Raw genomic sequence first — 20863 nt, 5'->3', positions numbered from 1 at the left:
GCTCAGCGAACACAAAGCTTTGTTGAAGAACAACAGAACAGGGTCACTGCCACTGATTATAAAAAGACAAAGGACATAACATATTGCCCTATATACTTCTGGAGTTAAGCATGTGAAATTGAAAGAAATAATTGTTCAACATTTTCCTTCAAAAATACTTTCTATCCACGCTATTTGATCTCCAGTTATTCGTCTTTCAGTTGTATCCAAAGTGATCCATGATAATTTATTTTATTCTTTTTCTTGGTTTATGTTTTATTAATCATGAAGCTATAGTGAAATTCCCATTTCCCTGTAACCAGCCAAATTTAACCTTAAAAATAGATATTTATGATAAAATTATTAAATCTAAATTAAATCTTAATCTTAAATCTGGCAGTCAGCTAAATTTATTAAGTGATCTACAAGCGTTTGTGTAAAAATAAAAGAGTGATGCTGCAAATCTTAGATTATTTTACAACCCTTTAATTTGGCTCAGTTTAAATTTCTTTTGCACACCCTTCTTCAAAACAGTAAAGAAAGATATTTTGTTTGGGTTTACTTAAAATTAATTTAAATATTTATGTATATGTCATGGATAATGGAAAGCTGCAAGGGTTATATACTGTATCCTAAAAAAAATATTGTTCCTTGAAACTTTATCTTCCTCAAGAGGGCGCTCAGAGGGCAGAATTTTCAATTGCTCCTCATCTAAATGTCAATAATTAATTAATTTATTTTCCTTCAGCTTAGTCCCTTATTTATCAGGGGTCGCCACATCAGAATGAACCGCCAACAGCCAGCATATGTTTACGCAGTGGATGCAGCCGCAACCCAGTACTGGGAAACTATTTTTTAAATGTAAACATTTAATTACAACTTTTATTACCCGACATACAAATCAAAATCTAGCTATTAATCTTTTCCATACATTTTTTTATCAATATAATAATAATAATCAAAACAACTTTGATTGGTCCGTCCTGACTAGCGCTGAAAAAAGTTCCAGACGAACCCACTCCCCGCTTCAGTGCCATCAGCAGTGGTTTGTGAAATATTTTACACTTGAATCAATAACCCAGAGAAACAACAAGATACACAAGCACAGAAGAATAAACCATGATAATTATTATTCAGAAGACTTTTACCATGTCAACTGAAAACAACTTCCGGACCCTTATCGCCGCCCTTCTGATACTTACAAGAGATCTTCCAGTTTATGATATTTCGACGGCGTAATGACGTAAGAGAGAGGCGTTCATCTACAGTTCAGTACTCGCAAAGTGTAACAAGAACAACAGACCTTCTCAGCTCGTGGGTAAAGGATTATTTTTTTTATGAAGCATTCATTTTATTAATCACATATTCAGCAGTTTAAACAACCGTTTAAACGCTTTTGGATCAACTCAGCTGTTGTACGTTAACCTCAGTTTGAAGTAATGTTAACGGTAAACAGCATAATGTACTTATTTCTGAACGTTTTATTACATACAAACATCCACATAGTTTTGTTAACGGTTAATGTAATAGCTTTATTAATGTAAACGAAATACCTATCGTGTGTGTACTTGTAACTTTTACCCTTGATGACCTTTAACCCATTGTCCTACTTAGCGCTGTATCAATTATTATTCAGACTCTAATTCTGTCCGTATGTCCCAGGGCAATGTTGAATGCTGTAACCAGGTGCCTTTGGTCAAATCCTGTTGCAGGTAGAAGAATGATGTCTCATCACATATCACAGAACTTGTCAGGAAAAGTTGCTATAGTAACTGCATCCACTGATGGGTATGATGCTTGAGTTTACATTACATTATGCACTGAACGTTCAGTTTGGTCTATATTAAAATAAGAGTGTGTACTGTCTAGGGCAGGGGTCTCAAACTCAAACGTGGGGGGCCATATCAGTGACTGACAATTCATAAGAGGACCGTTTAACATGCATGCACAAGAAAAAAGTGGAAACCTGATGTAATTGAGGCACTCAGACATTCTTCCCCAGAGTATCAAAGCTCCTTCTTTTTGTTTCTTGTACATATTGAAGGGGTAGTTTAAATCATTATGAAAATACTACAATTTAATAATAGGCATAATAATAATAATAATAATAATTATTATTATTATTCTGTCCCATTCAATTGTTACTTTATCAAAAGTTTAACAGATCGCGAAAGACAGCAGAATTCAGTTTGGGTAACTTTGTTGACCTAACTGGCGATTGTTCTTCTCAATATCATTCTTTTTTTGTAAAACTACAACAAAGAGGGAAAAAGCATGTATATATTCACATTTACTTAAACATGTTCGATTTAGCCAACAGTCAAGTTTTACTAATGCACGTTTTTATACAAATCTTAATATGCATATTGAGAAAATCTATTACCGAGACAATTTGAATGGAATATTAGGAAAATTATCATATTTACACCAGGAGCATAACGTGTAAGTCATGAAGAGGTGATTGTACCTCAAAATACTGGTGGTATAAAACTGATTATATTCAAATGACCCTTGAATATTTAAAAAAAAAAGAGCTTTAATAAAAATAGAGTACTTATGGACAAATATTTTAACGTTGAAATCAGCCCCAGAAATAATCTGCATGTGCGTTACTCTCGACCGCACACTGAGAGAAACCAAAAGTAACCCGAATATACAGTACAGTACTTTAAAGTCCCCAAGAAATCAAAATTAACCATATGATTTTGTTAGCTCACATTACTATTTTAGTGGTAAACATTTAATCTGTGCATATCATTCGGAAAAACAATGTTTTCACTTGTTATCTAAAATTGAAATGTGAAAATGCACTTCTTGTTTGTTTTCAGTTAATTTATCAGATGAGGTAATTTTGAGTTAATAGGCATGGGTGACGCTGCTCCAACTGTCAACAGACAGGAATAGTGAGGAGGAGGTGTTTGTTAGGTTTTAATAACTCTTCTAAACCCCTTTCCAGATCTTTCTGAATGAAATGCCTACCTCACTACATCCTTTTTGTGCGATTGCACAACAATGATAGTGATTCAAAAATATATGTTTTGTTGGGCCAAATCTTGTTATATTTTTGACGTCAGTTGCGGGCCAGAGGGAGGAAGAGGGAGGGCCGCAAATGGCCTGTGGGCCAGCAGTTTGAGACCCCTGGTCTAGGGCTGGGCGATTTGGCCTAAAATCAAAATCTCGATTAATTGTACTGAAAACGGACTGATACTATTAAATATGACTATTATATATTCATAATAATTAGATACAACAGAACACACATTACCAATCCAACTTTGTGGCAATGACTAGGCAATCCCACTTGAAAAAATAAACAATAAATAAATATTTTTAACAGTAACAGACTCATTTTTAAGAAAAAATGCAATATTGGAAAACAAAAAAAATATATGTAAATAAATTTATTAGTTCTGTATTTTCCTAAATATAAGTCATGATTTGTGACCCCAGACAACAAAACCAGTCAAAAGGGTTATTTTAAAATTAATTTCTGTAATGTATGGTTTGTTAGAAAATGTTATGATCACCAGTGATCGAGCAGCTGCAGATCGCTTGTAAAAGCAAAGATCTCATAGAACTACAAATCCACCATTATGTAGACTACAAGATCCAGTCATGCACTGCACACACACAACGGTTCCTAATCCTGTCTGATTGCAAACACTCACAGCTGTAGCTGCTCATGGACTGATTAAGGACTATAAAAAGACAGCGCACGCACGCACACACACACACACACACACATTGTTGCTGAGTCTTGTTTTATGTTACTGTGAACATTACAACGCAGTTCCCTTGCCTAGTCTTGCCGTGTACTGATCTTTGCTTTGTTTTGTTTATTTATTCATGTTTGCTGCCTGCCTTTGAGCATCCGCCTGCTTATTGATTATGATTCTGGATAGCCTGTAGACATCTGTTTGCTCCTGTGTTGACTGTTGCTTGCCGGACCATTCTCTGCATAATAAACTTGCATTTGGATCTGCACTCCTTTTGTCAGTGTCCCCATTCACATTACAGAAAAGGACAATATTTGGCCAATATACAACTATTTGAAAATCTCAAATTCATTCATTTTCCTTTGGCTTAGTCACTTTATTCATCAGGGGTTCACCGCAGCGTAATGAAACGCCAACTTATCCAGCATATGTTTTACACAATTGTAATATAGCGCCATAGAGATCAGATCTGGCTGCAAAGTGCTGAACATTTATCAGCTCAGCGGGGTCACGCAATCAAAAAAATTGACCTGGAAAAATTAGATCGATTATAGGTTCTGAATGTCAGTTTCGATTACTTTTTGATTAGTCACCCAGCCCTAGTACTGTCATTGTACAAAAAAAAACATCTGATAAGAACTATTAAAAATCACTGTAAATGTAAAAACGTACTGACAGACCTTTGTCATAATATCTGCAGGATTGGACTCGCAGCAGCAGAAGCCTTGGGTCAGAGAGGAGCACATGTGGTCGTGAGCAGTCGACGTCAAACCAATGTTGACAAGGCCGTGTCACTCCTGCGCAATAAAAATATTAAAGTAATAGGCACCACATGCAACGTGGGCAAAGCAGAAGACAGAGAGAAGCTCATTAACATGGTGAGAAGGCTTATTGTTGTTACTTTTTGTGTCAAAAATTATTGTGAGAATCATACTAAAGGAATTTGGGTTATTGTTATGATCAACTTTGTGTAGATGCACAATTATGTTTAATTTAAATGGAGATTGCTCATTGTATGTGCTTTTAATTTAGACAGTCGAGAAGTGTGGTGGTGTGGACATACTGGTGTCTAATGCAGCAGTCAACCCGTTTTTTGGGAACATATTAGATTCCACAGAGGACGTCTGGGACAAAGTATGACAGTTATCAGCCATTTTTCTATGCAGCAGTAGTGTCTACATCACAGAATACCTGACATTATAATTTCTGAATGATTTTATAAATACAATTTTTAAATTTGATTCATGTCTACAGATACTTGGAGTGAATGTGAAGGCTTCTTTTCTTCTGACCAAACTGGTTGTGCCTCACATGGAGAAAAGAGGGTGAGAGATGAGAAAAATAAGCAGGAAAATGTTTTGCTTAAGATTTATATGCGAGTTTAAAATCTCTCTGTCCTTTTTAGGGGTGGGTCAGTTGTGATTGTGTCTTCAGTCGCAGGGTACCAACCAATGCCAGTATGAAATTCTAAAACATTAATTTCTGTATTGTAAAGGTTCATCATGTAGACAGTAGACAGAGACTGATTGCAATAAAGTGATGTATTCTTCATCTGCTACTTGACTTGTAGGCTCTGGGGCCCTACAGTGTGAGTAAGACTGCCCTGCTTGGTTTAACCCGAGCTCTTGCTCCTGAACTTGCCCAGAGCAACATCCGAGTGAACTGTGTTGCCCCTGGCATCATCAAGACACGCTTTAGCTCTGCTGTAAGTCATTTGCAAACCTAACCCTTATGTACAGTTCAAATTTACTACCCTTTCATTATGTTTGTGGCTGTTTTTGCCCCTATTGACTTCCATTATAACATTTTTTGATTGCAATGACATGCACATGTCATGACAGCACATAATCATGCATTCTTGATTTTTGGTAGATTTTCCCTGTTAGTAAGAGGTAAAATGTGTAATTTTTACTATTGATCATCAGTTGGCAGTATTAACCCTTTAGATACATCTGTACAAACAAGTTCCTGGCTTTTATATGGAGTTCTATGGAGTAAAGCTGCAGATTATGTTGTGTGTGTGCGTAAATACACTTGCTACATTCTGAACTGGTTATTTTGATTTTCTCTGACATATCAAGAGAAGTTCTCAATGGTTTGTACACTCACTACACTCCATAAAGAAGGCTGAACCCAAGCTTTTTTTGAACTGCAACTGATGATCAAGGGAAATCCACCAACAATTAAGAAAGCATGGTTATATGGTGTCATGGCTATAAGTCAATGGGGCAAAATCATTCCATTTCATCCAAAGCTGGGGCCAAATTAAGACTCAAAATCACCCCAGAGTGGATGAAAACATCCCCAACAGCAACACAAAGGATTGTTTTTTTGGCTACTTTTGTTTTCTGAACCTCTGATAAATTTATCTTTAACTAAAGCTGCAGTCTGTATGCTTTTTTAAAATAAAATGATCCCAAATCAATTTATTATACTAATTATATTGTAGATTTTTTTACAGTTAGAGGCTTTACCATTTTCTTGTGTTCTTCTCTAGCTGTGGGAAAACGAGGGTGTGCTGGAAGAGTTCTTGAAGCAGACAAGCATAAAAAGGTTTGCATATTTGCTATTGTTTGCAAACTCAAAGTGACACGGAGCTCTTTCTCTAAATTAATGATTGAAAAACTTCTTCCCTGTAACTTAGCATTGTAGTAATTGTATTTTTGTACATGGTTTGATATGTGGTGCAGGTAACCTGATTATGTTATGACTTGATCTTTTAGACTCGGGCAGCCAGAGGAAATTGGTGGCGTGATTGCTTTCCTGTGTTCAGATGAAGCCTCGTACATCACAGGAGAGACCATCACTGTAACTGGAGGCATGAACAGCAGACTGTAAGAGGAGCGGCAGTGAAACAGAAATTATGTACGTCCACATCTGAGGGAAAACCTCCTCACTCAATGCACTTAATTGTAATAAAATGATTTTTGCAGATTTCGTACATTACAATCACTTTATTTTCATGTAACATTCTTTACACAATTTGATCAGTGAATTTACATGAATTTTATAGACATTTGGAAGTTCTGGTGTAGGACCACCGGAGTACTAATAAAGTATAACGGTGTTGGCACAAATATTGCCAAAATAGATAGGATTGTCAAAGCTAAAAAGTACAGCCAGGTTTTAATACATGTCATTCCTTCTGGAAAGCACCTGATTTACAATGGTTTTGTTTTTCTGCATGAAAAGCATCAACAAAGTTGCTAATGCTGTGAAATCATATTGGAAGAGAAAAACAGCTGATAAAACACTGATAGTCCTGAATGGGCATTGCCTTAACTGAAAGTAAAAACTTTGGAAAATGCAGAAAGAAGTCTTCTATTACTTACCACATAATTAAAAAAAAAAACTTCAGGACAGTCTCCATAAAACAGCCCGAGTTTTCATATGGAAGATATTAAAAATAAGATATTTTGAAGAAAGCTGAAAGCATGTAACCATTGATTTCTATAGTATTTCCTGTAAATCCGTAGTAACTTTTATAGAAGTTATAAAAGTATATTACATAAGTATATTATGTTCCCAAACTATTCAGCCCGCGACCCCCAAAATAACAATGCCAGTGATTTATGACCCCCATTATCCTAGGTGGTTATAAATATATAAACCTTGCACACAATGGCACACACATACCAATAGACCCAAGTCTATTCATCATTTAATTTTGAAGAACACCACTCAAAGACCATCCTCCATGTTCAGTTGTGGCTTGTATTTATTTTTAATGCACGCGAATGCTGTAAAGATGTCAAAGTTTAACCTGGTGCCTTAATAATCAATGTGACGTGTCTTTAATATAATGTAATCACCCTCAGGGGGTGCAAAAAAACAAAATCGAAAGGCTGATGGCTTTTTATTTGCATGTTTTTTTAAATGTATCATGTAAATACATATTTATTTGTAACTCATACATAATACATGTATGAGTTATTAAGTACTATTTTTTCTTCTGTAGGTTATGGATAAAATATGGTAATTCTAATAGTTAAATAAAATTTATTTGATTTTCGGAAATCACCAAGCAACCCCCCCCACCCCCACCTCATTGTCCCGCAGCAAAAAATTTGTTTGGGCAAACTATAACTTTAAGCAGAAAACTGGAAACATCCATGTTTAGAAAAAAAAAAAATGTACAACAAAATTTCCTGACATTTGTAAGTCTTCAAAAATAGTGGGTACCTCTATACAAAAAAAAAGGAACGCAACAAATCTAGCAGAAGATTCATTTATTTTAATATTTTTTTTCCATTACAAACAATAACATAATTCTACACGACACAGATACTTACGTTTAAAATAAAATAATGCATTACAATCATTAATACTTTTCTAAAAGAAGTCAAATTCCCTTTAATTACATTCTACATTGGAAAGGGCCTTCAGTCTCTCATTAAAATACAAAACTCAATTATAAGAATGTGTGTATATTACAGAAAAAACTAAAGCATCAAAGTCTTAAATCAAGTATGATGGAACCGCATTAATGTCTGCTTCCAGGAGACGAAGAGGGACAAAACACAGGATTCCAGAACTCCTGAAGAGTGGGCACATACGTACCGTTCTTCGTTTTACAGTACTGCTGATTGAATACCTACAGAGTGAATTTAAAGACGTCAGATCAAAAATAACCACTTTTCAGGCATAAACCAAACCTAAAGAGTTTTAAATATTTTATTAGTTGATCACTCAAATGTGTATGTAAGATTGTAAATCAATTATAAGGAAACATTTAATGCAACAACTTGCTACATTTGTTACAATATGGACGTTGCAATTCTAATAAAACAAATCATTATTTTTTGTAAAACTAAAAGGTCAACAACACTCTGCAAAATGTGTTGCTGCTTGTAAACAAATGCACTTATAAACTTCCTATAGTTATATTAGATAAAACAATTTATTATCAAGAAGATGACCAAAATTGCTCAAGTGTTTGTAAACTTGCAATTCCTAAACCTCTTTGTATTGTATTACAAGGCTGATAGGAGCAGCTAAATCTGGGCACACACTGAGCAATTTCGGCCACGATTTGTTTGACAATCCAGACCAATTTGGAAATCCTAGGCTACAATCTGTGGATTTGACCATTGGTTTGACATCCTCACCGAAAGCTGATTAATGTGCATTATGATCAAATTTTTCCTCCGATGAAATTCTGGCAGAATCAGAAGATTTTAGAAACTTTCCTGAAGTGATTCTCTTATTATGACTGTTAAACCAAAAGCTAATGAACCTTTTTCACAACGCAGTTACTACGCGTTTAATGGTCATTCATCATCTTAAATCCTTGGAACCCTTTAATGTTTAGATAAAAAAAACATGTATATTTATATGTATATTTATATATGCATTATATCATCTGTGCATCAAACTACAAAAAAGACTTGGACAGGAATGTAAAATTGTTGTTTTCCTCTCCTCTATCTGCCATTATCAGCCACACACAATTTATTTCCTTTTTTTTGAAAGTCTTGATAACAATACTGTGAACTTTTATCATTTTAGCAAATAGGTTGTTTTCACATGACGTTATTGATGACGCACGAGACTCAGGTGGAGGGCAGGAAGTGATTCTTCTACATAGCAATTGCTTTCAGAAAAACATGTTTTTGTTTTATGTTGTTTAAAATTGGCCAAAATAAGAAATGCCGAACAGCTTTTAAAGACTTCCAAAAGTTTTTGCTCATAAAGGGGGGAAAGTTCAAGATACTGGCTGAAAAACGGAAGAAAAGGCGGCATGTTATAAACGTTTATTCAATACATCCATGTGTACAAACTTTTTTGAACGTGATAATTCATTTTACCGCACTAAAAAAGATTATATACAGGCCTAGCTATATGTATAAATATGTTATATAAAAATCAGATACAAACACCACCACACTTATACAATATCCAGGAGAATATAAATAACGTAGCCTGCCATTAAAGCTCCGTCTTGTTTTGCAATAATCCAAGTCTTTATTGGCGTGTTGGCAGAGTAAACAACTGTAACATTAACATCCATTCACGCAGCAGCGGTGAACGTTTGTTGATGGTAAGTTCATTACCCCAAGACAAAATAAAATGCTTCCCTTGCGATAAAACAAGACGATTATTATTGCTGAGCATATTTCCTCTTTACAAAAATAAATAAATAATAATGTCGTAACAGCAACAATATAATTACTACGACATTTATATTCAAGTAATTATCTATGCTTACAAACACTATAGTATTTACTATAATATTTTTTTCATGTAACATACTGTAGCTTATACAGTATCTGCCGCCTCGATTACAGGCAAGTATTTTTTAGTTTAGTAGAAAACTCGACCCTCTTCATGATATAAAGGAACATGCCCAACATATGTGCTTATTTTCTTTTTATATCTCCTTGAAATATGGTATCACAAAAATATGGACTTTCCTCTAAGTCTTTCATTAGGTTTTTTACTTCCTGCCCTCCATCTGAATTTCGCGCGTCACCAGAACCACTTGATTGAAAACAACCTATAGAATTGTAAAAAGTTATTTGTTGTACTCTCCCATTCCCTGCGCTCTAAGTTTACCCAACTATGACGACTTCTGCTGCTGAGAAACCCGGAAACTTGAAAAGGGTCCATAGGAGCGCTGAACCTGAGGATGCAATCAGCATGAGTCAGTGTCCCAATGTGTAGTAAACCAACCAGTGCCCAAATTAATCTACACAACCTATTGATTTATGACCTCAGAAGCTGATCAAGATGCATCCATACTTTTATTTTGTAGATTGTCATTCATACTGGTGCCCAACTCTGAATGATGGACAGTCAACTTGCTCTAAAGTCCTCACAGACTGGCTTTGACTATTCCAATATGGGTTTCGAATGGGAGGCCTCAGCTAATGAGGGATTTTGTATATACATTTACTGTCATTGTGGAACCCCACCCGTCCTACTGCACCCAACCCACTCTGAGCTGGGATTGAACCGGCGACTTTTCGCATAGGAGTCGGTTGCTCTACCAAGGAGGCTAAATACCATGGTCTCTAGTGTTTACCTGCACAGGTTACCTGCACAGCACTTCACTAGCTGGCCTCTCCTACACTCACCACCCTAAACCTCACTCCCATCCGGGTCATGGCATCAATGTAACCCCGTTGGTCCAACACCACCCAACCCGCTCGAGCTGGGATTGAACTGGCGACATTCCGCATGGGAGTCGGTTGGACAAGGAGGCTAAAGACCATGGCCTCTAGTATCTGTCGCTAGAGCACCTTTAGAAGTCAGAGTGAGGTTTACCTGCACAGCACTTCACTAGCTGGCCTCTGCTACAATTGTGGAGACCTGAGATGTTTTGGAAACTAAATTAGATGACTAAATCTCCACTCTAGTCTCTAGTTATAGACAATGAAAATCTTAATTAGTTGTCAGAATCATGTAGGTGCAGTTACAAACCTTTCTCTTCACAGTGCCTGCTCTCTCATCATCAGAGTCGCCTATCATGTCATCTGATGATTTAATCAAAGGGGATGGCGTTTCTAAAAAAAGACAATAAAACACAAAAGTTACACCTCTGGCATTAGAACAAGATAATAATCATATAGAAAAGTAGTAGTTACCCGGAGTTCCGACTGGAAGATGCTTAAGAAGTGGAATACATGGAGAGCATGCAGGAGTTCTTCAAGAAGAGGCAGACAATTATTTGTCAACTAGCAAAACTTAACGTTGCCCCATATAATTAACGATTAAAATATAAAATCATGATAAATAAAGGCACAATATGCAATTTTGGCCATGTATTTACAAAAAAGCCACAGTTTAACCATGCCATATGGTATCATGGGAGTTGTGGTCTTTATTACATCCTAAGGGACTCCTGCAGGCATCATGTTCATGGACAAACTAAAGTATTCAAAACTTACTCTCATGGTAGTCTGAAGTAAAGTAAGGGTAAACGGCGTCGAAGTGAAACGAGCAATGAAGCAATTGCTGATAAAAGACAAACGTGATGCGTCATGAAAGCAGCAGAGCTTTTATTATTCCAGGTGATCATATGGGGAAAGATTTGTTTACACGATCTTACGGCAGTTCGTAACTTTTTGATTTAGTCGCTAATTCGTATGATCTCAGTCATAGAATTTAGTATGATTTGCTCATCCCCCAATGACGGTTGGGTTAAGGGGTGGGGTTGGGTGCTACGCCTTTTTTTTAAAAGCGTACATTTTCATACGACTGAACTTCATACGCATTTGTACGAATTAGTCACCAAACTGACAAAACAATAAATAGATACGTTTCCTTGTGAGATCAGGCTGGTTTATCATACTGATTATTACATTTTAAGATTCTGTTATACTGCTACTTTGTGCAGTCTAATAAAACACGTTGGCGTTCCCCTGTTTTCTATAAAATCAAACCGGAAATCGAGGGTGTACGACATCATTAGCATGGTGACATAGGACACAGTCTGTGTCACTGGTTAAAATAACTTATTTCTCTGGATTTGAACATTCTTTAAAACATTTAGATTAATGATAGTAGATCAAGTATATAACAGCTTGATTATGGGAAAAATCATAATCACGATTATTTTGGTCATAATTGAATTCACGATTATTCAAAACGATTATCAGTTGAAGTCAAAATTATTCGCCCTCCAGTGAATTTTTCTTTTTAATAAATATTTCCCAAATGATGTTTAACAGAGCAATTTTGGCTAGAATAAAAGCAGGTTTAAATGTTTTTAAAACTATTTTAAGATCAATATTAGCCCCCTTAAGCAATATATGTTTTGATTGTCTGCAGAAAAAACTACTGTAATATACAAGGACTTGCCTAATTACCCTAACTTTAACCTAATTAATCCTTTAAATTGCACTTTAAGCTTAATGCTTGTATTTTGAAAAATATCTAGTCAAATATTATGTGCTGTCATCATAGCAAAGATAAAAGAAATCAGCTATTAGAAAGGAGTTAATTAATTTATTATGTTTAGAAATGGGTTCTGAATCAGAAATTGGGGGGGGGGGGGTCTCTCTAATAATTCAGGAGGGCTAATAATTCTGACTTCAACTGTTTATATACAATTATTTTCCTCCCTGTAAATAAGGAAAGGGAAATAAATACAATAGAATAAAAATATGAAACAAACTGCTTTAAGCATCTTCACTGTAAGAAAAAAAACTTTAATTCTAGCTACAAAAGTCCTTCAGTCAAGAGCAGTGATCCTCTCCTTTTGTTGTTTGATTAATGATAAAAACAGTCAGCAGCAGGAATATTGCGCGCTGTCACTTTAAGAGCAGTACAGTTCTGATTCATGGTTTCACTTTCACATGTCTTTTGATTCTCAATTTGTTTGTTTATTACATAAATGAGAGTTAAAATAATAAATCACTAAACACCGCGTTTTTGACACAAACTTGCATGTATTTGACCATTAAAGCGCTCGCATTAAGATGACTTTAGATGTGTGTGCTCTGCTCGTCTCTGAGGCTGAGCGCACACACACAACAGCATGCGATCTCTTTCGTGCTTTTAAAAACATGAATGATTCGAATGTACATCAGTGAATGATGCGCATCCTGTGCTGCAAAAGTTACATTACAGTACATGCTCTTAGTAATGTTTACATGAAACTGAGCTTTGCAGAGCAACAAACGTGAACAACTGGAAAGGGGCGGTATATGATGCAATAATCGTTTTATCTCCATTAATGTTTTTCATAATCGTTAGAAGCCAAAAGCGAAATCGAAACTGAATTTCGATTAATTGCACAGCCCATATTCCAGTTGTTTTCGAACATTTTAATGGGAAAAATCTTACATATTGTGCCTTTAAATATAGTATTAAAGTAATGCTCTTACAGTTTATTGACCGATAAAGTCAGGAGCTTCTCCGGCGTTGGACTCGAATCAGGAAATCTTCTCTTGCGCTGCACAGAGTCTCTATTCCCCACTCTGTCTTTTGAATTAGACTGACCTGAAGAACTCGTGCCGTCCTTCTCTTCAGCCAGACGATTCAGCCGGACAGGAAGAGCACTATTGCTGATGTTTAATCTGGGAACGACAACTCTCAAATTGCGCTTCATGCAGGAAATGAGGATATCACTTATTTCTCCATCTTGTGACCCAATGGCCTCTGCGTTCGTCTTAGCTGAACATTTCCTTGTAATCCCTGACACTCCTGATCCAGTCTTCTGTTTGACTTCAGTTTGTTGGGGTAGTTTAAATGATCTCTCACTGCTTTCATCAAAATTGCTGGTGTCATCTTTGCCACCCTCTTCCTCCTCCTCCTCCTCTACTTCACTGCCGGATGATTGGGTGATCACGGTGAACAACAGATTACCAACGTAATGCTCCTCTTCTTGTTCTAGAAGTTTTTTCGAATGTGATCTTAGATTGGTTCTGGTGTTTCTCGACATCTCTGAAGCTGATTTGGCTGAATCGGGTGCCACTTTCTCCTTGTTTATTTGGAGGTTGATGCATGAAATGGAGCCAATCACTGGTGTGACCTGCGACTGTGCTTGTTTTGCCGTTCTGCGAGTGGTCCTGGGGGTTGATGAGGCAGGAGTAGTGATTTTGTTGGATGCGGAAGTGGATTCTGATTGGATGGTTTGAAGTACTTTACCCGAAAGAGGAAGGGAAAGGGAGGACAGGATCGCATCTCCAGTGGAGGACAAAAGAGATGCTGAAACGCACACAAAAAAGAAAGGTGACAATACAGAAATTAGGGGGCGAATAATAAATGACAGTCAATCGTAATCCTGTACTTCTTGCCGTTACATTATCAAAGGTTTAGTTGAAAATTAATCGGTCTACATTTACCCTACCTGACAAAAGTCTTGTCACATATCCAAGTTTTAGGAACAACAAATAATAACTTGACTTCTAGTTGATCATGTAGTATCAGAAGTGGCTTATGTGAAAGGCAAAGGCCTCTAGATTACGCTTAATTAGCAAAATAAAATATGATCATGCCTTGATTTTAAGTTATTTAATTAGGACAGTAAGGTCTGACTTTGCTTAGACAAAAGTCTTGTCACTTAACAGAAATAATATACAGTATAGAATATAAAGTCATTGTGTAGTGGAAGAAGAATTAACATTGTGTATGACTCCCATGAGCTTGGAGGACTGCATTCATACACCTCTGCAATGACTCAAATAACATATTAATAGTCATCTGGAATGGCAAAGAAAGTGTTATTGCAGGACTTCCAGAGTTCATCAAGATTCTTTGGATTCATCTTCAAAGCCTCCTCCATTTTACCCCTAGACATGCTCAATAATGTTCATGTCTGGTGACTGGGCTGTCCAATCCTGGAGCACCTTGACCTTCTTCACTTTTAGGAACTTTGATGTGGAGGCTGAAGTATGAGAAGGAGCGCTATCCTGCTGAAGAATTTTCCCTCTCCTGTGGTTTGTATTGTAATGGGCAGCACAAATGTCTTGATACCTCAGGCTGTTGATGTTGCCATCCACTCTGCAGATCTCTCACACGCCCCCATACTGAATGTAACTCCAAAACATGATTTTTCCTTCACCAAACTTGACTGATTTCTATGAGAATCTTGGGTCCATGCAGGCTCCAATAGGTCTTCTGCAGTATTTGTGATGATTGAGATGCAGTTCAACAGATGATTCATCTGAAAAATCAGCCTTCTGCCACTTTTCCAAATCAACTAGAAGTCAAGTTATTATTCGTTGCTCTTACAACTGGGATCGACAACAAGACTTGTCAGGTAGTGTACTTTCTCGTCTCTTTCCAAACAAGTAAGACTTTTGTTCATCTTTACAACACAAATAAAAATATTTGTAATGAAATTTGAGATTCTGGTTTCTCCATTGAAAGCAGATTTACCTAAAACATTTGCAAAAATGACAATATAATTCCATATCAACTGAGCAGATTTATTTTCTGAAGAGACACATTTGCTTTGTATGAAGTATCCAATTTAATTTTGGTTTTAATTCACTGATCGACAAAGAAAAAAAACAGAAGCTCAATGTTGCTTTTGGGACACAAGAATGAACCTCATTGTTCCTGTGCATTAAAATTCATGTTTCCATGTGACAAAGTCACAAGTTAGTCTGTTTATAAGAAGTCATTAATTCTCTTTAGAAGCCCTAAGAGGCCATGCATTAATATATTTTTTGTCTCTTGTTTTCTCGAGATCTTGACATAAAGTTATGATGTGATTATGACTTAATTTCTTAGTGATCTTGACAATTTTTTATTTTCTCATGATCTCAACACAACAAATTAAATTTTTCCGTGATCTCGACACAAACGATTTTTATTTATTTTCTCGTGATCTCGACATAAATTTTATTTTCTCTCATGATCTCAACATAACAGTTTTAATTTTCTCGTGATCTCGACATAAAATTGATAATGTCGAGATCACCAGAAAATAAATGTTATGTTGAAACCACAGGAAAATAAAAATTGTTGTGTCGAGATCAATAAAAATTATGGTCGCAATCATGAATTATTTTCTCATGATCTTAAACACTTATCGATGTAGCCTAAATGGATCTCAACAAAACAAAAGAGAAAATATTTTAATGCATGGCCTCTTAGGAATTCTGTAGAATTGAGTTTTTTGTTCTGTTTATAATAGCTTATCTAGCATCAGAGTTCTTGATGAACAGACTAAATGGCAGAAATATCTCAGATGTTATAAAAAAATGTACTTGTGATCCTAACATGAATGACTAAAGTATTTTTTTTAACATACATGAGCCGAGGTGTCCAAGGCATACTTCATGCTGCAGCAGAGTCCTGATGAGCTGAGGCTGTGAAGCAGAGCGCGCACATTCCTCCAGAACAGCAGGGGCAGCACTGAGCCATGACACTGTCTGAAACAAACAGTACAGTGCAAAAATTAAATATTGGCACTATATGGACACTATAATACTTTAATCATCCACTTTTTTTATTATTATAAGCAAGTGTTGCACTTTTATGGTTTTCAACTCACACTTGTATATCTTTTTTTAGTGTTAGGCAAAGATTAATCGCATCACATAAAATGTGTGTGTGTGTGTATGTATATATATATATATATATATATATATATATATATATATATATATATATATATATATAAAAAAAAAGAAAAAAAAAAAAAAAAAAATATATATATATATATATATATATATATATATATATATATATATATTATTATAATATATTATTTATATATATAGATATTTAAATGTGTGTATACAATTTGTATCATATTGACATATTTATAGCTATAGCTATATTTATAGATAAATATACACAGTACACAGACGTATATTATGTCAAAAACTTTTATTTTTGAATGCGATTAATCGAGATCAATTTTTTTGGAAAAGATCTTTAAGTCATACATAAAATATTACAAATCACTTTTAACATTGTTTTAAAATGTAGGTAGTGTACAACTATTTTACAAATACATTGTACAAATATTTTAACAGATTTAAAAAATCCTCTCCAAATCTTTAAATGCACAATTTCCAAAAAATAAAAATAATAATTATAAATCAGACTTTTCCCTTATTTGTTATATGCATTGACAGCATCATAGTGTTATATAGCATGACTAGTGTAAGATACAATAACAAATAGAACTCTTACAGAAGTACAGGAGAAACTAGATTTGAATTTGAAGTGAAAAAAAAGGCCCTGAACTACAGCATATTATGCATTATACCTGCGCAAGATCTGGAACAGGTAATAGCTGATCCAGTCGGATTAGAAACTCCCACATTAACTTCTCTAGACTGGCCACATAGTTTCCTCCATAGTGAAGTTGAAAATCCTCCTGGAGTCAGACAAAACAATGTTAGCATTTAGGCAATTAGAAAACTTTAAAAACAGTGATGGCTAATTGAAAAATATCTTCCAACACCGACAAATTATGAGGCATCTAGGAGGCTACCAAAAACTGAGTAAAGAAAAAAAGAGAAAACAAAGTTGGAAGGAAGACAGAGTCAGAATCACTAACGTCAAATATGCAAACAAACACTTTCTTTTGGCAGTGCACAAAACCAGACTGAACCACTGGAAAATGGTTTGCAGCTTGAGTCAGCAAAGATTTACAAATTCCTCAATCAAAACATCAAATAACAATAATCGAAAAAAGATTGCGATCTCGATTCGACCCCCTAGACGATCTTAATCCAGCATTTCTACGATTCTGCCAATCATATTTTCAAGTTCAGGAGAGAAGCAAAGGCGTATTTGACATACATTGTTTCACATACATTGCTCAGCGACATGGACACCTCCAAATGATGTTAAAAGAGTCACATACTGTATTATTAAGGAATAATTAACCTAAAAATTTCCTTTTTGTCTTCATATAATGCTGTATTCGCGGCCGGGAAATCACACATGACGTGAGCTGCTGACCGTGACCCGTTACCACAGAGAGGGCGGGCGCGCGTCCTACTTAAAGACAGACACGCGTGCATCCTACTTAATGATAGATGCGTGCTTTAATGAACAAAACCTGCATAGGCTATGAGTAACAGATAATAAAGTTGTAAATACCATTCAGTTTGTAGCACAGAGTGATCGTTTGAGAGCTGCGCGCGAAGTATGAACAGCACTAAAAGGTGCACATCATTTAAATAATCATATCGCATTTTAGAGTTACGATTGCGACAAGCATTTGATATGTTTTTACATTTATAGTGAACACACAGTTGTGCATGAAAATAAATGTTTACAGTGTCAGTATAACTACTCTAGCCTACATAATGTTGATTTTACCAGTGAATTAAATGGTCTAATAATGTTGTCAATGACAGATTGCAAGCATTTATCTAAAATATAATTCAAAATCAGAATTATTATAAGTAGAATAGAATTATTTATAGAAACCAGTAGACCTACACATATTGTTATTGTTGTTTTACCATACGTTTGAGAAAAAACTGGCGACTCATCCTTTATTTTACATTTACAGAATCGTGAGAAAATTATGATCTTTATTTCAAGCAAAAAAAAATTGCGATCCTCATTTTAGCCAGAATCGTGCAGCTCTAACTTCGTCTCAAATGGCCTGTTTCCATTGAGTGGTGAGGTACGGTACAGTTCAGTACGCTTTAAATACTAATCTTACGTATATGATCTTGTAATGCACAAGCGCTCTAGTCACTCCAACAGTACACTGGACTGATAAAAAGACAATTTCTAATATGTCTGATGTACAGTTAACCCTGCTTAGGTTTTTCAAAAATAGGGCAAAGTATACATTCCTAATGACTTTTGCAAGTTCAACACCAAATATATTATAACTATATACTTATAGTTGTTCTCTTTTGACGAGTACAGTAATAATTACAAAAAATTATTAATCACCAGTACACTGAATCAACAAATCAGACTTGAACGTTTTCTTGTTCGTTGTCCTCTTCTGTGGTAAACAAACTGTGTGCTAAGTAGTTCTGTGAGATCCATCTATTCCCTACAAATCTTATGTCATCCAATACGTATTATAATTTAAACATTTGAAATAACTTTGCTATAAAAACACATCTACTTTATCACACGTGTGTAGGCCCACAAGGAATCTGCGCACGCCAAATCTGCCAATTTTAAGCTCATCGAGTCTATGACTTATGTAAATATGCGTAAATTTATATTTATTCAGTCTTATTCTTTTAATTTCAGTAATATTGGTTAATATACAAATGTTCATATTATTCATTTACAATACATTTTGTAATGTAATGTTTTCTGTCATTTAGTAGATATATTATGGCCTGTTTCCACTGAGTGGTGCGGTATGATAGGGTATGCTTTTATGGCTGTTTCCACTGTCAAAAGGTTACCCTTTGCAAAGGGTGCCAAAAGGCGGAGCTAGATGCGCAGCTGAATGCTATTGGTTTACAGAGATACATGAAGTGTGTACACAAGCAGGAGAATGCAAACAAAGGAAGCAACATTTTTAAATACAAAGCAGAGACATTACACAGTAATAATATATACATACAATAACATCTCATGTTCAGCAGAGGAAACACAAGCCTGATAAAGGTGACCCGTACCGACTCGTACCATACTGTACCACTCAGTGGAAACAGGCCGATATATGAAAGACTTGGTTTGTTTACTAAACAAGTGGAGCTAATTGGATTTGCACTGTAAACCTTAAGTAAATGTTAAAGAGTGATTATTTTTTATTTCATGTTTTAAGTTACTGTACTTTCGCAATTACCCTACATTAATCCGCAGATTTTTTTTGGAAAAGTTATGTGCAGAAATAGAAAAAAAATGTCAGTAGATTCTGACCGATTCTGGTCCTGGACTTGCATTAACCCCTGGTACCATATGGGTTAGTTACACTTTTTAAAACATCAAAAAGAGCCACTCCCCAACACCTTTATACAGCATTAAAGAGCCAGGATGAAATGGAAAACTACTCTGACTCTGAAAGTCATATACACAGGTGATGGTTTGAGAGGAAGTTATTTTCATGTTTGAGTGAACTACAGTAGTCAACATTCAAAGTGAATCAAAAATGTTTTTCAAAATTGTCCTTGGGTGTTGTTCAATAGTTTTAGGACAATTTTGATGAAAGGTGATGATCCACTTCAAATGCTGACTGCTGGATTCCTTTGATATTGAGTATTTAAATGACATTAACAAACCAGTAACTCATTTTAAAAGCAGTTCTTTGAAGCGAGCTGTCTGATATAACCAGATGAGCAAATATTTAAGCTTTTTTACCTTGAAGAACTGCTTTCTGGACGATGGATTTTTTAAGAGAGACCGGACCAGGGTTTGAAAGTTGCGTTTTGCTTCCTCCACTTTTTGATCCTTTCTCTGGGGGCAAAAGAAGACAAAGCACTTGCTAACAGATGTCATTTTATGATGCAATAATGCAAGAACTGTATGCATGAAGAATCATACAACTTAGATTCGAGGAGACTGAATAAAGCAAAACGAGAGAGACAGAGAGAGAGAGACAGAGAGGAGAAGGAGAGAGAGAGAGGAGAGGGAGAGAGAGACAGAGAGAGAAGAGGAGATGAGAGAGCAGAGAGAGAGAGGAGTGAGAGAGAGGAGAGAGAGAGAGGAGAGGAGAGAGAGAGAGAGAGAAGAGGAGGAGATGAGAGGAGAGAGAGAGAGAGAGAGAGAGAGGAGAGAGAGAGAGAGAGAGCAGAGCTTTTGATTTTGTGCCATTTTCGGCTTCTCTAGCT

The 20863-nt window shown here is 35.7% G+C and overlaps 2 protein-coding genes across 2 annotated transcripts in view; one reads left to right on the top strand and one right to left on the bottom strand.

Annotated features, from left to right (window-relative positions):
• The first annotated feature begins 1209 nt into the window (after positions 1-1209).
• Positions 1210-6632, top strand: dhrs4 (dehydrogenase/reductase (SDR family) member 4). The gene is made up of 9 exons (XM_056462800.1): positions 1210-1293; positions 1642-1767; positions 4396-4573; positions 4728-4829; positions 4950-5020; positions 5101-5152; positions 5266-5400; positions 6193-6248; positions 6419-6632. The coding sequence occupies exons 2-9, from the start codon at positions 1646-1648 to the stop codon at positions 6531-6533; spliced, it is 831 nt and encodes a 276-aa protein (XP_056318775.1). The 5' UTR covers positions 1210-1293; positions 1642-1645; the 3' UTR covers positions 6534-6632.
• Positions 6633-7936: 1304 nt separating this feature from the next.
• Positions 7937-20863, bottom strand: part of tinf2 (TERF1 (TRF1)-interacting nuclear factor 2) — a 17768-nt gene continuing 4841 nt past the window's right edge. Inside the window, exons 4-10 of the mRNA XM_056461292.1 lie at positions 20394-20489; positions 17368-17478; positions 16402-16522; positions 13526-14348; positions 11282-11340; positions 11118-11200; positions 7937-8289 (exon numbers count right to left, since the gene is read on the bottom strand). Of these exons, the coding sequence (XP_056317267.1) occupies positions 8179-8289; positions 11118-11200; positions 11282-11340; positions 13526-14348; positions 16402-16522; positions 17368-17478; positions 20394-20489 (1404 nt within the window). The 3' untranslated portion in view covers positions 7937-8178. The remainder of the gene's footprint in view (positions 8290-11117; positions 11201-11281; positions 11341-13525; positions 14349-16401; positions 16523-17367; positions 17479-20393; positions 20490-20863) is intronic.

The sequence above is a fragment of the Danio aesculapii genome, chromosome 7 (genome assembly GCF_903798145.1).
Source record: "Danio aesculapii chromosome 7, fDanAes4.1, whole genome shotgun sequence".
Classification (NCBI taxonomy): domain Eukaryota; kingdom Metazoa; phylum Chordata; class Actinopteri; order Cypriniformes; family Danionidae; genus Danio; species Danio aesculapii.
Note: the sequence above shows the minus strand (reverse complement) of the source record. Positions and strands in the feature narration are given on the sequence as shown.